Source organism: Xenopus tropicalis, chromosome 5 (genome assembly GCF_000004195.4).
Source record: "Xenopus tropicalis strain Nigerian chromosome 5, UCB_Xtro_10.0, whole genome shotgun sequence".
NCBI classification, from domain to species: Eukaryota; Metazoa; Chordata; class Amphibia; order Anura; family Pipidae; genus Xenopus; species Xenopus tropicalis.
In genome coordinates, this window is record NC_030681.2 from 91,837,461 (window position 1) to 91,851,608 (window position 14,148).

Genomic DNA, 14,148 nt, shown 5'->3' on the forward strand with positions numbered 1-14,148 from the left:
CTTCAATGTTGCTGCCACTCATTCTCCCAGTTACAGGAACAAAAATAGGTGAAAAGACTTGTAGTAAATACTAACTTAGTACCTTGTTTTAAACTCCCTTAGTTTGAAACTCCTGTGTTTATAACTCCACTTATAGAGCCCCCACTAACTCCTGTGTTTATAACTCCAGTTATAGAGCCCCCACTTAAAGAGCAATCACTTACAGAGCACCTACCAACAGAGCAAGCTCCACTGGAGTGCCAGTGGTTCTATTTATACAGTCTGTTATGGTCAACTAATCAAACCCCACCCACCTCAAACTGAGGTTAATTACAAAGGAATGTAACTTCTGGCAAACCTGTTGTAAGCCTTATAGTTCACCAAACTTTGTGAATAAGAACCAAAAACAACAATTACTTTTGAAAAAAATTAAACCCAACAGTTAAAAAACACAAGGATTTTGAATAAAGTTAATAAAGAATACTTATCCCTTTTTTATTGAATTGAAAAGCAAGTTGATTACAATTGCAATGTAATTGGTAGCATACATAGGTAGTTGTAGTAGTTTTGTAGTAGTTTTTGTTTACTTTAGTGAAGGCTTATTTTTGGTATCAGATCACTTGATACACCAGATAACCAGTAGTGTCTGCTGTAGTTTTGTATATTCAGCATGCTTTACTTTAAAAGAGAAAATGTAATATACACCACATATCAAGCTCTGCTTGCAGAAAGCTATTTAACACTTTTTTACTGCACATACAAACTAACCAGTCAGCACAAATGTAATCCCTTCACAGAATATCTAACTTTCATAATTAACAGGAAGTCTGCATAGTTAATTTAGTAGAAATGCTCCAGGCAGACTTTCATTTCTTCATATTGACGTTCCATACTGGGAGGGATCAGCACACAAAGGAAACTGAAATTCGCCAGGTTTTGCCCATTCTAAATGAAAGAAATGGAAGAAAAGTCTCCCAAGTACATAGGAATAAAAAGACAAACCAGCAGCAAAATAAATTCCTGCACTACCGAGGCACCGAATAAGAGTAAAGCCTCTGGGATCACAACTGGAAACTCGACAGCAAGCAGGAAAAACAGTGCAAAAGGAGAGGCTTGCAAAGCTTCTGTGAGCAAAAGCGGAAAAGCTACAGAAGGTACGAGTAGCAATAGGACACCAGACAAGGCTGGGAATGAAACTGCAAAAACAAAATTAAAAGACACAAAAGGCAAAAGCAAAATGAAGGCACCAGACAATGAATCAGCAGTCTCACCCATGAAAGCTACAGAAGGCAAGGAAATGGATGGGGCAAAAGATGAAGCTAGCCAAAAACCTGTGAAAGCAATTACAAAACCTAGTGCTGGCATCAAAAGAAATGGGGCATCAGACAAAGCTGACAAAAAACCTGTGGGCACAGTTGAAAATGCTGCAACATGTATACAAAATAACGGGGCCTTGGATAAGCAGGATAGAACAGGTGAAGGAAATAAGGCATTAGATAAAGCTTACGTAGAACCTGAGATGACAGTTAGAAAACTTTCAACGGATGGAGAAAATAAGGCATTGCAGAAAGCTGATGTAGAACCTTTAATCAAAGGTAAAAAAGCTATAAATATGGCGAATAAAGCTAATGCAGAACCTGGGAGCGAAAATGATGACAAGCTTACTAAACATCTGAACCGTACACTTAAGATGCAGAAATTGAAAATGGATGAGATCTCAAAAGCAGCAGAACAGGTGAAAAAACTGGTTAAAGATTTAGATAAATTCATCAAATCATCTAAAGATCCTGCATTCGAAGGTATGGAGATACTGAACACTGGAAGCTACTATGAAAAAGTTAAGGTAAGGAACTTTTGGTAAACTTGGACATTAGGTTCCAAAATACAATACTACAGCTAAATTTCTGATAATGTAAAATGTATTTTTAGCTAATACATAAGACTTTATTAAGACTGATTAATAGTTTAACAAACCCCATAACTCCTAGAATATACAAAGCATTTTAAGTAATTGTAAATAATGTAGGACAACTCTAGTTAGCAAAAACCAGCAGGTGCTCCAAAAATGTGACAAAACTAGAAAAGAAATGTTTGCTATTGAGAAAATATGTGTGCTATTAAGCAGTGGCGTAACTATTCTAACCCCCGCAAAAAGAATCTATGGAGGCCCCCCCGCAAAACCTCCCCCCACCACTTGTGTATAAATCTCTGCTCCCCGCCCAGTCTCCTACCTGAGAGCCCTCAGCAAGCGGAATTTTATATGCAACAATAAAGGAAGCTAACCCTGTTTCCCTTATTGTTACACCACTACTATCAAGAACAAATGAATTAACAAATTAACGATAAAGTGAAATAGCAAATGGTTTAAAAATATTATATATTATGTATTGAACTTAAATTAATAGATATACTGTGGCGAGAAAAAGAAAAGTGATAGCAAGTTGAGAGATCAATAAAACCAGCCTAGCTTAAATTATTCCCATGTGCAGAATAGGTTGTCACAACTAAGTACTAATATTACAATAGGCTGTACCACAGACATATATCCAACACATTTGTGAGGGGTGCATAAGTACACATGCATTTTGGCAAGAATTGGACACAATTGCAAAAACATTTTTTATTGTCAGGATATCTTTATTTCTCTTGTCTTGGCGCACTGTGTTTATTTACGCAAGCCTCTGTGGGAACCTAGAGCTACCTTTGAGGTGTGGTGGTAGCTCCAAGGTTGCACTTACACACCATTTTCAAATAAACAGTGTGCCTATGCACAAGTGCAATGAGTAGCTTTGGACAATAAATAAATAGCAATTTTTCTTGCACTTGCGAGTGACTTCTTATACAGTATATGTAGCCCTATTTGAAACAGCTTCCCTTGTATCACTAAGGACCCAATCTAGCGGACTAAGTTATGCCCAGGGGACCAAAGGTTGGCAAAACCTTTACCCGTCTATATATATTTTTTTGAAAGTTAATCCTGTTAGGAGCTAATGAGAGCTCAGACCATATAAATGTAAAAGAAACACTGTTTTACGCATATTTTTGCAAAATCTAACAACACGTGCCTTTACATTTTTCAGATCTCAAAGCCAAACGAATTTGACATCATGCTGAAAATACCATGTGGAAGACTTCGCATTTCAGAGTCAGACGCCAGTGGCAGTTTCTACACACTAACAATAAACAGAAATCCAAAGCATCCTTTAACAAACTATGTTGAAAATGGAAAGATTTCTGGCCAACAAATGCTAGATCGATTAAGAGAGCTAATCAAGAGTAAACTCAGCAGATTAGGTATGGTCATTTTCTACTCTAAAAAAATTCATTGTTAAAAGACTAACAAGAAATCCCAGCGTTAGAAAAAAAGCACCCTGAGTTTAGAGATCAGAAAAAATTCTTATCATTTACTGATAATTGTCTCTACGTGCGTTTAAGCAGAGGCAATTCTCATTATTTTCTATGGAAAATTATTTTCTGGAATTTAGTAGCCATGAAAAAGTAGCTGCAACTAGTAGCTCAGTGTGTCTTTACCCTTAGTAGCCATGAAAAGTAGCTGCTTCTAGTAGCTCTGTGTGTCTTTACCCTTAGTAGCCATGAAAAAGTAGCTGCTTCTAGTAGCTCTGTGTGTCTTCACCCTAAAGGACAGAAATAATTAATTAATGCTGGCTTTGGCCTCTTTGCGAACACATTAAATGTAATAGAAAACAAAAATATATTTACACAGACATGAATACAGTACAAGAGGCCAGACATTTACACTGGAAGAAAGCCAGTTTAATGTGAAAATACACAAATGGAAGGCAGTTCAGCTGGTAAATGCTCTGTGAAATGGTCTTGGACTTTACTAGTGCAATTGTGGGTCAGGCAATTAAAACTCTTAAATGCAAATACATTGAACCCAAATATTTTATTCTCTATTACTTACAAGACACAAATGTAAGAAAACACATCACCACAAATGTTGTAATAGAAATGTTTGATGATATAAAAACAAAGTTTTTAAAAAAAACCTCTTAAATGCATCGAAATTAGAATCTCCCAATCCACTATTGCAAGTCACTCATCAAGCTGGAAATCATATGGTCAGCCAAGTGCCCTGTGGGTGCCATTGGATATCTTCTTGGACAGAAAAAAACATAAAGGAATATCTATGTATGCATATGTGCATGTTTCCATGTATATGGGTATGTGTTTGTGTTCACAGAGAGAGGCACAGTTTGATTTTTTTATTGGTCTAATGTGGTTCAGTGATATTGGGAGATACACCAAAAAACTGAACCTGAGGGTAATTAACTATAAGACCATGTCTGTGCACAAAGCATTTTGTTGCTTCTTATGGTAATATACTTTAGCTATGAACTAGTGCCTTATACATAATATAATTAACTGTTACAATTTCATAGGAACGGGCATTAATGTTGAGAGAAGAAACGCAGCGAGTCCCGCTGTTACCATTAAGATTGGTGAGATATCGGTCGATCTTGTTCTTGCATTGGAAGTGGAGGGTTCTTGGCCTTCAAGCACATCAGAAGGAATGAAGATTGAAACATGGCTGGGAGCAAAAGTAAAAAGAGATTACAAATTTGAACCAATGTATTTTGTAGCAAAACAACTGAAAAACACAGGTAAGTTTGACTTGTAGTTTGTAAGTAGTTAGGCTACAAGGCCATTAAACATTATTTAATTACCGACCTTACCTTGTTGACTCTTTTGATCTGTGCCACACCTTGTGTTGCCAGTCAATGGGCAACACTGCTAAAATCAAATAAAAAAAAGTTCTAAAAGCTGGCTGAATCCTTAAAGTGACACTGAAACTAAAAAAAATACTCTTCAAAATATGAATGTACATTAAAATTTAGCTCATGTTGATCATTTTTTGCTGCTTTTGTAAGTAATTGTTACTTGAAGTTCCTAAATCCCAACCTCAGTTGGCTTCTAATGCTAACGGCCTACTGATGCACAAATATGGCAGCCCCCTCATAGAGGATATAGGGAATCAGATAGGTGAAATAAAAGCATCAGGCAAATACTTTTATGGCAAAATTATTAAGGTCATGCAATGTTATGATGTATGTAAAAAAAAAAAAGGTTTATTTTCTGGTGTCAGTATCTCTTTAACATAATACAGAACCTGTTGCTGTGTAACGTGTGTGTTGTTATAGATGGTAACTGGATGATTATACTGTTTTGTGATGTTTTAGAGGAAATACTATGGCGCATTTCATTTTCACACATTGAGAAAGAAATTCTGAAGAACCATGGCAATGCAAAAACATGCTGTGAGACTGAAGGTGTCAAATGCTGCAGGTAACAAAATGTTTAGTAAATGTAGTAAAGATCATTATTTTGTAAGCTTATAGTAAATTAGCCCTTTAATTACCACAAGCTACACCGTATTTTACCCAGGATGAGACTGTATCCTTCAGGGGTGAGCCCTCGCTTTGTATGGAGGCCAGGTGGATATGTGTTGTATTTCTCAATAAATGGGCGCCAGTGGTTCTTAACATTGAAACCATGAACTGTTTATTTACACAGCCACTTAGGAGTAATTACAAAATAGGAAGGCAGTAGCATTTCACAGCATAGGCAGTACTTACAAGGAATAGTCACAATGACCCTTTATCTGCAGGGCACAATGGGTTAACTCCCAGCTTTCAGGTATATGCTTCCAGTGGAACCTGGGTGATTACTATCTAGCCCTAGGTCTGTACACTGTTAACCCTACTCTGGGTAGTATTATACCCCGGCTTATAACGCCTCTAAAATTCCTGGTTGGAGCGAATGCTGCTCACTAAATAGCCCTGCCTGTCTATCACACTTAGTGTGATCTATAACAGGAGCTTGCTATTCTTTCTAAACCTACCTAGATTTCTCTGCTTGCTTCCTCAGAGAGATTCACAAAATGGCTCTTTGCCTCATGGCTGCTCAGCCTTTTATACCCACAGTGACACCTTATGGCCAAAGTGTGGAAATGCACAAGGGGTCATGCTATGACCCAGGAACAAGGGACTTACTTCCCATTACATTAAGGACCCTTATAGCTGTCTAGAGAACTAGGGGACCCAGAGTGGGAAAAGGCATAATTTACCAGTTCCCTACAATTTTTATAGACATAAAATGATGTGAAAAAAAGACGTGAATTTTATATACCAATTTTTTATATACCAATGGACAAGCAGTAGTTTTGAGACACTTCTCTGCTTTTTACTGCTTCACATTAATAAGGAAAGTAGTGCCTGAAATAGACATAGAGGTGAAGGTCGACCATAGGGTCTTGTATTTTTTTTCATTTTTCTTTGCATCTGCCTAATAATATTAAGACATGAAGGACTATTAATTTGATGTCTCCCTTATTTTTTATAGAATACTGTCTTACCTAGGATGCTATTTTTCTCAGACTGACAAATTTCTTTACCACCTACCAGAACGCTACAGTACTTTTATCGTCCCCTTAATGGTGGCCAGTAAAGGCTGTAGCCAAGTGATCAGTAGGGCATATCATTTTATCCATATGGCAAAATGAAACTGAAGCTTTGCTTCTATCTACGCTGCTCACTCTCTTTCTATTCTCTGTGGTGTTGCACTGTTCCCTTTGCTGCAGATAAGGCTTGCATAAATATTTGCATTAAGGTGGCCATACACGGACCAGTTGTAGCTGCCGATATCGGTCCCTTGGACCGATTCAGCAGCTTATCAGTCCATCTAGGGGCAGTAACAACTGGCCTGCTGACCGATATCTGGCCTGAAATTCAGTCGGATCGGGGACCGAATTGGCTCGTTGATGCAGTCCCCGAACCAACAGCTCCATTAACAGTCGTTATAATTCGATCTTTTGGCCCCAGGGCCATATCGCCCACCCGTAGGTGGGGTGTTCACTTTCAGGTGAGGATTAACAACCAAAATTCAAAGCTGAACAGATACTGATTTAAATATCAGTAATATTTAAAAATACATTTTATTTTATTATGCAAAAATGGGAGTTGAAGTTCACCTTTAAGTGAAGGAAGAATCATATAGCCAGATTACCTCTATATCACCTTTAATAAAACATATTCAGATTAACTATATCTAACTTCAGAGTATACATTTTTTTCAGCTTTATAAATAAAAGATAAATAAAAATTTGGAGCAATTGGGAGAAGACATCCAATCTTTATGTCATATATGGCCCAGGCTGTCTATTAAGTGCATTTTAAGATCCATATCTAAGCATTGGGTTGCCTGCTATTATTATCAGATCCACATGGGGCTTCTACAAAATTAATTTGGTATAAAATGCTAATTATAGATGCATCTGTGGCACTTCAATAACAGATTTGTTCTATATAATTGAATGGATTTATTTATTTGGGCCAGGTTAGTTTTCTTACCTTTTGTATGTCTATCAAATCACCATTTTGTTATAATGAATTCTGGTGACTTTGTGACTGCACAAAGGGTGCATGTTATGCCATTTAGTGTTTAATCCTTTTCTGATTCATTCCAGTCTTGCCATATACTTATTAGCCAAGAGACTAGTACTGTAGATAATCTTAAATGCTTAAACCATTTATATATATATATAAAGTCCAAGATAATCTGCTGAATCTCCCATTACCAATAAGATGTCTCTTTTCACCTTTCTGTTGGAGCCCACTCTGTTCTCCAGTGTGCAGGGCCCCTCAGTGGCCCCAAAGAGCTAAGCTGGAAAGTCTGTTTCTAAAGCAGCCTGCATCCATAAGATGGCCCTTGCTTTTACACCTTAAAGGGTTTATATCTTGCTGCTGTGGGTAACTTGCAGATACCATCTAAACAGAGGTATTCACTTTGTCTTAAGTAGGGATGCACCGAATCCAGGATTCGGTTTGGGATTCAGCCAAGATTTGGCCTTTTTTGGCAGGGTTCAGATGAATCCACGCTCCTGGCCGGATCAAATCCGAATCCTAAAAATCAAGTTACTTTTTGTCATGTGAACACAGAAGTTGAAAATTTTCCAAAACCTAATTAGCATATACTTTTAAAGTATTCAGGGGTTCGGGCAAATCCGAAAAAGTGTATTCGGTGCATCCCTAGTCTGAAGTCACTGGTTGACATATTAATCACATTTATTTTCTGTTTAGGAAACAATGTCTTAAGCTGATGAAGTACCTTTTGGAACAGTTAAAAAGTAAAGGAAACCGAAATATGACACACTTCTGCTCATACCATGCCAAGACAGCCCTGCTGCACTCCTGTACACTCTACCCAAAAGATGACGATTGGAGACCTAAGGATCTGGCTGCATGCTTTGACCGCTACATTGAGGACTTTATGAAATGCTTAAAGGATGCACGCCTCCCAAATTTCTTTATACCATCCTTAAATTTGTTTAGTGAAGAACTGATTCCTAAAAAATGTCTTGATTACTTGCTTCGTAAACTTGATAAACAAAAAAAACTGCAATATACACTATTTGATCAATAATTTAATATTTAGGGACACTGTTAATATACATAGTTTCCTGAAGATGAAAAAACTGTAGAAACTGCAGATCTTGTATATTAGTGCTAAAGAAACAACTGTTATCCCAAAATGTTGCTACTTTGTTGAATATGACATAAAGGAAATCTATTCCCCCAAACAATGTATGGTTGTAAAACCCTGCTTTATCTAAATAAAGCATTTTCATAAAAATATACTTTTTTAGTAGTATGCTCCTAAATAGAAAATTGCCATTTTAAGTACTAAGGGCTGCGCCCTGGGATCATATGATTGAAATAAACCAAGGGCACGCATACATGTTAGGTCACATTAGCCAATTGGAGCTAAAGTACTGGCTTTTACTCCCACTTTTATTCCTGTTACAGTTAGAGCTGCATTATTTACTGTCAGGTGATCTCTGAAAGAGCACACAGTCCATCATAATATGTAGGCTCAAGGTAAAAGATGTAAAAGGGCAATATTTACTGATTTTTCTCCATATCCATGGACGTTTTATTTGGTGTTTTCATGCTTTTTAATTACACCTCATTTTTTCTTTAGGACACACAGCTTGATGTAATGTGTGACACATTACACAGAGCTTCAACACGCTGACACAGTCTTGTGCAGAAAGGGGTCGACGACCCCTTCTCTGCTGCCTCCACTAACTCCTGCCCTATAAATAAATGCTATCTTCCTCTGGGCCTACTGGATGCTCGCACTGGTTCGAATTTGCCACAAATTGTGTGAAGGGGGTTGAGGGCCCAGCTGCATGCCCTGCACCTGGAGATGTCTAGTTACATTATTGTGTAGCTAACAACTAATTCCAGGCAATGTTATCCAGTGGCTACAAAAGCAAATAAAGTGCTGTCTTGTATAAAATGGCATTGACTCAAGGTATAAAAACATAATATTGCCTTGTAACCCTTTCTTGGCACATTCACTTAAAGGAACAGTAACACCAAAAAATGAAAGTGTATAAAAGTAACTAAAATATTATGTGCTGCTGCCCTGCACTGGTAAAAGTTGTGTGTTTACTTCAGAAAGTCTACTATCATTTATATAAATAAGCTGCTATGTAGCCATGGAGACAGCCATTCAAAGGAGAAAAGGCACAGGCACATAGCAGATAACAGATAAAACACTATTGTATTCTACAGAACTTATCTGTTATCTGCTATGTAACCTGTGCCTTTTCTCCTTTTTTCCAGCTTGAATGGCTGCCCCCGTGGCTACACAGCAGCTTATTATATAAATTATAGTAGTGTTACTGTAGCAAACACACCAGTTTTACCAGTGCAGGGCAACAGTACATTATATTTTTATTACTTTAAAGCTCTTTCATTTTTTGGTGTTACTGTTCCTTTAATATTGCGCTGTATGGCAGGAGATATGTGTTCTCAAAGTGATATTGATACTGGGAACTGGGAAGAGCGCAGTGCCTCCACCTAGTGGACACTGAGGAACACACCTCTAGGGGATTTCCACTAGGAAACAATAACACACGGTTTGCAGCAATATCAAACTTTATATAACTTTTGGACATAAACAGTAGAACAGCTTTGGGGTGACTGATAATCCTTTCCTGAGGAAACTTGGGAGGGCTATCCACACTGGCACAGTCTCTGTACTTGCCCAGCCCACTTTGGATCCGGATAGACCCCCAACCCTTAAATCAATTCAGTCCCTTCCCCAAGAGCTCTTTAGTCCCCCCAGGTAGCGCTACCTGCCCCAGAGTACCTTCCCTGTTGAAAGGGGTGGCTGCTCCCACGAAGCAGGCAAATGCAATACCTGTTCCTCCAGGGGATACACACACAGAGTTCCACAGAGGATTTATTACACCTTGGCAGCCCAGCAGACTTTGATTCCTTTTAGTTTGAACTCACACAGTTTATGCTGTCTGCTCACTCCGGGACTCTTCCTCTGAACTGGCAAACAACAGCAGGGGCTCCCTTTATAAGCTGCTGGGCCCACCCCTAGATTTTTGGCTCCAAAACTTAGGCACACCTCTCCCAGACGTGCACTGGGGCAGCCAGCCAACCGGATCCCTCCCCTGGCTGTAGCTAGTCTGGATGAGATCACAGACTGAGAAACGGGACAGGGTTCTCTGATCCCCTACAGCCTCTTTATAGGTCCCTGGTAAGGCCTCACTTTGAGTATGCAGTGCAGTTTTTGGCTGAGCTGGAGAGAGTGCAGAGACGTGCAACTAAACTGGTGAAGGGGATGGAAGATTTAAGCTATGAGGTTTGACTGTCAGGGTTGGGGTTGTTTTCTCTGGAAAAGAGGCGCTTGCAAGGGGACATGATTACTCTGTACAAGTACATTAGAGGGGATTATAGGCAGATAAAGGGTGTTCTTTTTTCCATTAAACTGACCAGTGCACCAGAGGCCACCCCTTTAGATTAGAGGAACGGAGCTTCCATTTGAAGCAGCGTAGGTGGTTTTTCACAGTGAGGGCAGTGAGGTTGGGGAATGCCCTTCCTAGAGATGTGGTAATGGCAGATTCTGTTAATGCTTTTAAGAGGGGCCTGGATGAGTTCTTTAACAATCATAGTATCCAAGGCTATTGTTCAAGGCTACTAAAATCTACAGTTAGTATTAATGTTGGTATATATGGTTTATGTATGTGAGTGTATAGATAGGTCAGTATAGGTTTATGTGTATGTTGGGGTTTGCTTGGAAGGGTTGAACTTGATGAACCCAACTTAACTATGTGTATGTGAGAGAGTGTGAGTCTGTTTGCACATGTGTGTATGTGCATTAAGGTGGACAGCTGCACCAAGAGAACCCCCCAAATCCCAGTCTGAGGGATTTAATCTGTTAAGAGAAGGTAGGTATTATAGTTTGTATATCACTTCTCATAAAGTCTCTTATGTTTCGGCCCAGTCTCCCAATTTATTGGCAGCTCTGTTCTTGTTTGCCAGTCTTGCGTCTAAACTATCTCACTAAGTCTCTCAATATAAAGACCGGCACACCCATAAGACTTCATGCCTGTATTATAAGCACAAAAAGTCCAACATTTTGGTCCTAATTAGGACCTTTCTCAAGGATAGTGCAAGAGCAATACAAAAAACTTTAAATACACACCCCAAATTACAAAGCAGTGAGTGCCCAATCCAGATAATCAAACAATTATGTCATATAAATCCATAAAGATAAGTTATGTCACAATCTCGCCATAAGGTGTCAATAGTGTACCATAAAAACCCATGTCACAGTGTTCACTGTAGAGAAATAAAAAGATTTAATCAACCACCTAAAACAAAGTACACAAAGAATGGACAACTTTGAATATAATATCATTTAATTTACACACTGTAAAAAAGAGAAAGATTAAAGCACTACTCTGGAACCATTATTCAATTCATATCACTTGGACCACTGTTTATACCCTATATATCTACAAGTTGCACCTTAGAAAACAGCTTAAATTAAGCTGTCCATTTAAACCCTTCGGATACACACAATTCAACTCGTGTATCCAAAAGGCTTCTCTCCTCAAAAGTATATTTTCCAAACTGCCGCCCCTAGGATACCCCTGCACTTGTTCAATTGGCATGCATCTAAAGACTGAAGCATCATGTTTCACAACTGGTTGCTGAGCTATATCTTGTTTCTGTTCACCAAATGTTTTTACTCTCTCTGGCTCCAATGCTGCTCTAAAGCTTGCTCGAATAGCCTACAGCAAAGACCTTCCTCGCACACCCTTAATTCTCCAGAAGAAACAGACGCCCGGTGCTCACTGCCAGAGGGATCGGCACCCTCCAAAAATACAATATTGTCCGTAATACAATGGCACTCAGGGCTACAAACGGGATAAATCCTTAATTCAAATTTTTATTGCGGTAGTGCAACGTTTCGGGGCAAAATAACCCCTTTATCAAGCATTGAATTAAGCATGCTTGATAAAGGGGTTATTTTGCCCCGCCATGCCAATTCTTTCCTTAACTGACCTCACCATCTTACCACAATAAAGTAATCCACATGGACATTTAATTATATAAACTACCATGTAGGTCTCACATGTCATCCTCTGCCTAATCTTGTAGATCTTTCCTGTGTAAGGGTGTGTGAAGGGCGTGCCTACAATGAGGCTACCACACATCACACAACCCTTACACCTATAGACTCCTGGTTGCAAGGCAAAAAATGGATGTCTGTCTGTTACTGTATTTATCCCTAGGATCTAATGGACTCAAAAGTTCTTTCAAATTCTTAGCACGTGAATAACTGAACATTCCAGTATTTGAGGATTATGTCTTTTACCCTTTCACTGTTGAGGCTATATTGACTCACATAGTACAGGTATCGGCCCCTTATCTGGAAACCCGTTATCCAGAAAGCTCTGAATTACGGAAAGCCCGTCTCCCATAGACTCCATTTTAATCAAATAATTCAGAATTTTAAAACTGATTTCCTTTTTCTCTGTAGTAATAAAACAGTACCTTGTAATTGATCCCAACTAAGATATAAATAATCCTTATTGGATGCAAAACCATACTATTGGGGTTAATTAATGTTTAATTGATTTTTTAGCAGACTTAAGGTATGGAGATCCAAATTACAGAAAGACCCCTTATTCGGAATACCCTTGGTCCTGAGCATTCTGGATAACGGGTCCTATACCTGTATATCTGATCTGTACTCATATCTCTGGTTTTGTTCTCCTTGTCACCTCGTGTCAATACCTGGTCACAGTCCATTTGCATTGCCCATTTAATGGTATCTACAATCAGTTGTCTCGGATATCCCCGGCTAATTGCCCATATCTTTTAAATTCTGCTGTCGTTTGGAAACATCGCTATCAATTCCTACCACCCGCAACATCTGAGAAAGTAGATGTCTCGGGTGGGTCACTCTTAAAATGCATCAGTGTGTTCCTTTCAGTCGGTTTGAAATTAATGCATTTCTGTAGTCCCAATTCATTTTTATATACAGTAACATCCAAAAAATGTATGTTCTGTCTATCAAAGCTAACTTAACTAGTCTATCCAATTGATTTAAATCTGCAACAAATTCGTCAGTTGACCTATGATACCCCTCCATATAAAGAAGATTTAATCGATATAGCACCTGTAAAAGGCACTGTATCATTTGAATAAATCATTGCGGAAAATATTCTGTGTATTTATATGAGAGTGCTACCCGCGACCCCATACCTGTGCCTGTGCATTGTATATCATATCGATTTTCAAATTTAAAATAATTCTTATATAGTTTAAATTCCAACACTTACATCATAAACTCACTAGGAGGGCCTTTGTATTCCTGATTACCAATGACCAATTTTCTTACTATTTTCAAATGGATTTAAACAGAACACTGTGGCATGGGTATTTATGGTACACTAGTGACACCTTATGGTGAGATTGTGACATGACTTCTCTATATGGATTTATATGACATTTTAGTGCACTAATTATTAGTAAATTTTCTCAAGGCCCCTGCCGAGACCGAAATGTCGGTTCAATAAATTACCATTTTTTTCACTTTGCAAGACCTGTGAGTGCAGTCTTATATGATGTTATATCGTTTTTTAATTCTGGCACCCAGGAAATTATCTCATAGAAACAGAGGGCAAAAATACATATATATATATATATCTTATGTAAACTTATCTTATTTAAACTGATCATGTAGCCATGTAAGCTTTGCTGTTCGTTGTGGCCACAGTATTAGATAATTATTGTATGTGATGTTGATATTGTAGCAGAGACTTATAAAGATATA

At 38.3% G+C, this 14,148-nt stretch overlaps 1 protein-coding gene across 1 annotated transcript; it reads left to right on the forward strand.

Annotated features, from left to right (window-relative positions):
* Positions 1 to 832: 832 nt before the first annotated feature.
* Positions 833 to 8,635, forward strand: cgas (cyclic GMP-AMP synthase). Its single transcript, XM_002937154.5, has 5 exons — positions 833 to 1,822; positions 3,060 to 3,273; positions 4,383 to 4,604; positions 5,181 to 5,286; positions 8,079 to 8,635. The coding sequence occupies exons 1-5, from the start codon at positions 929 to 931 to the stop codon at positions 8,419 to 8,421; spliced, it is 1,779 nt and encodes a 592-aa protein (XP_002937200.3). The 5' UTR covers positions 833 to 928; the 3' UTR covers positions 8,422 to 8,635.
* The last annotated feature ends 5,513 nt before the right edge of the window (positions 8,636 to 14,148 follow it).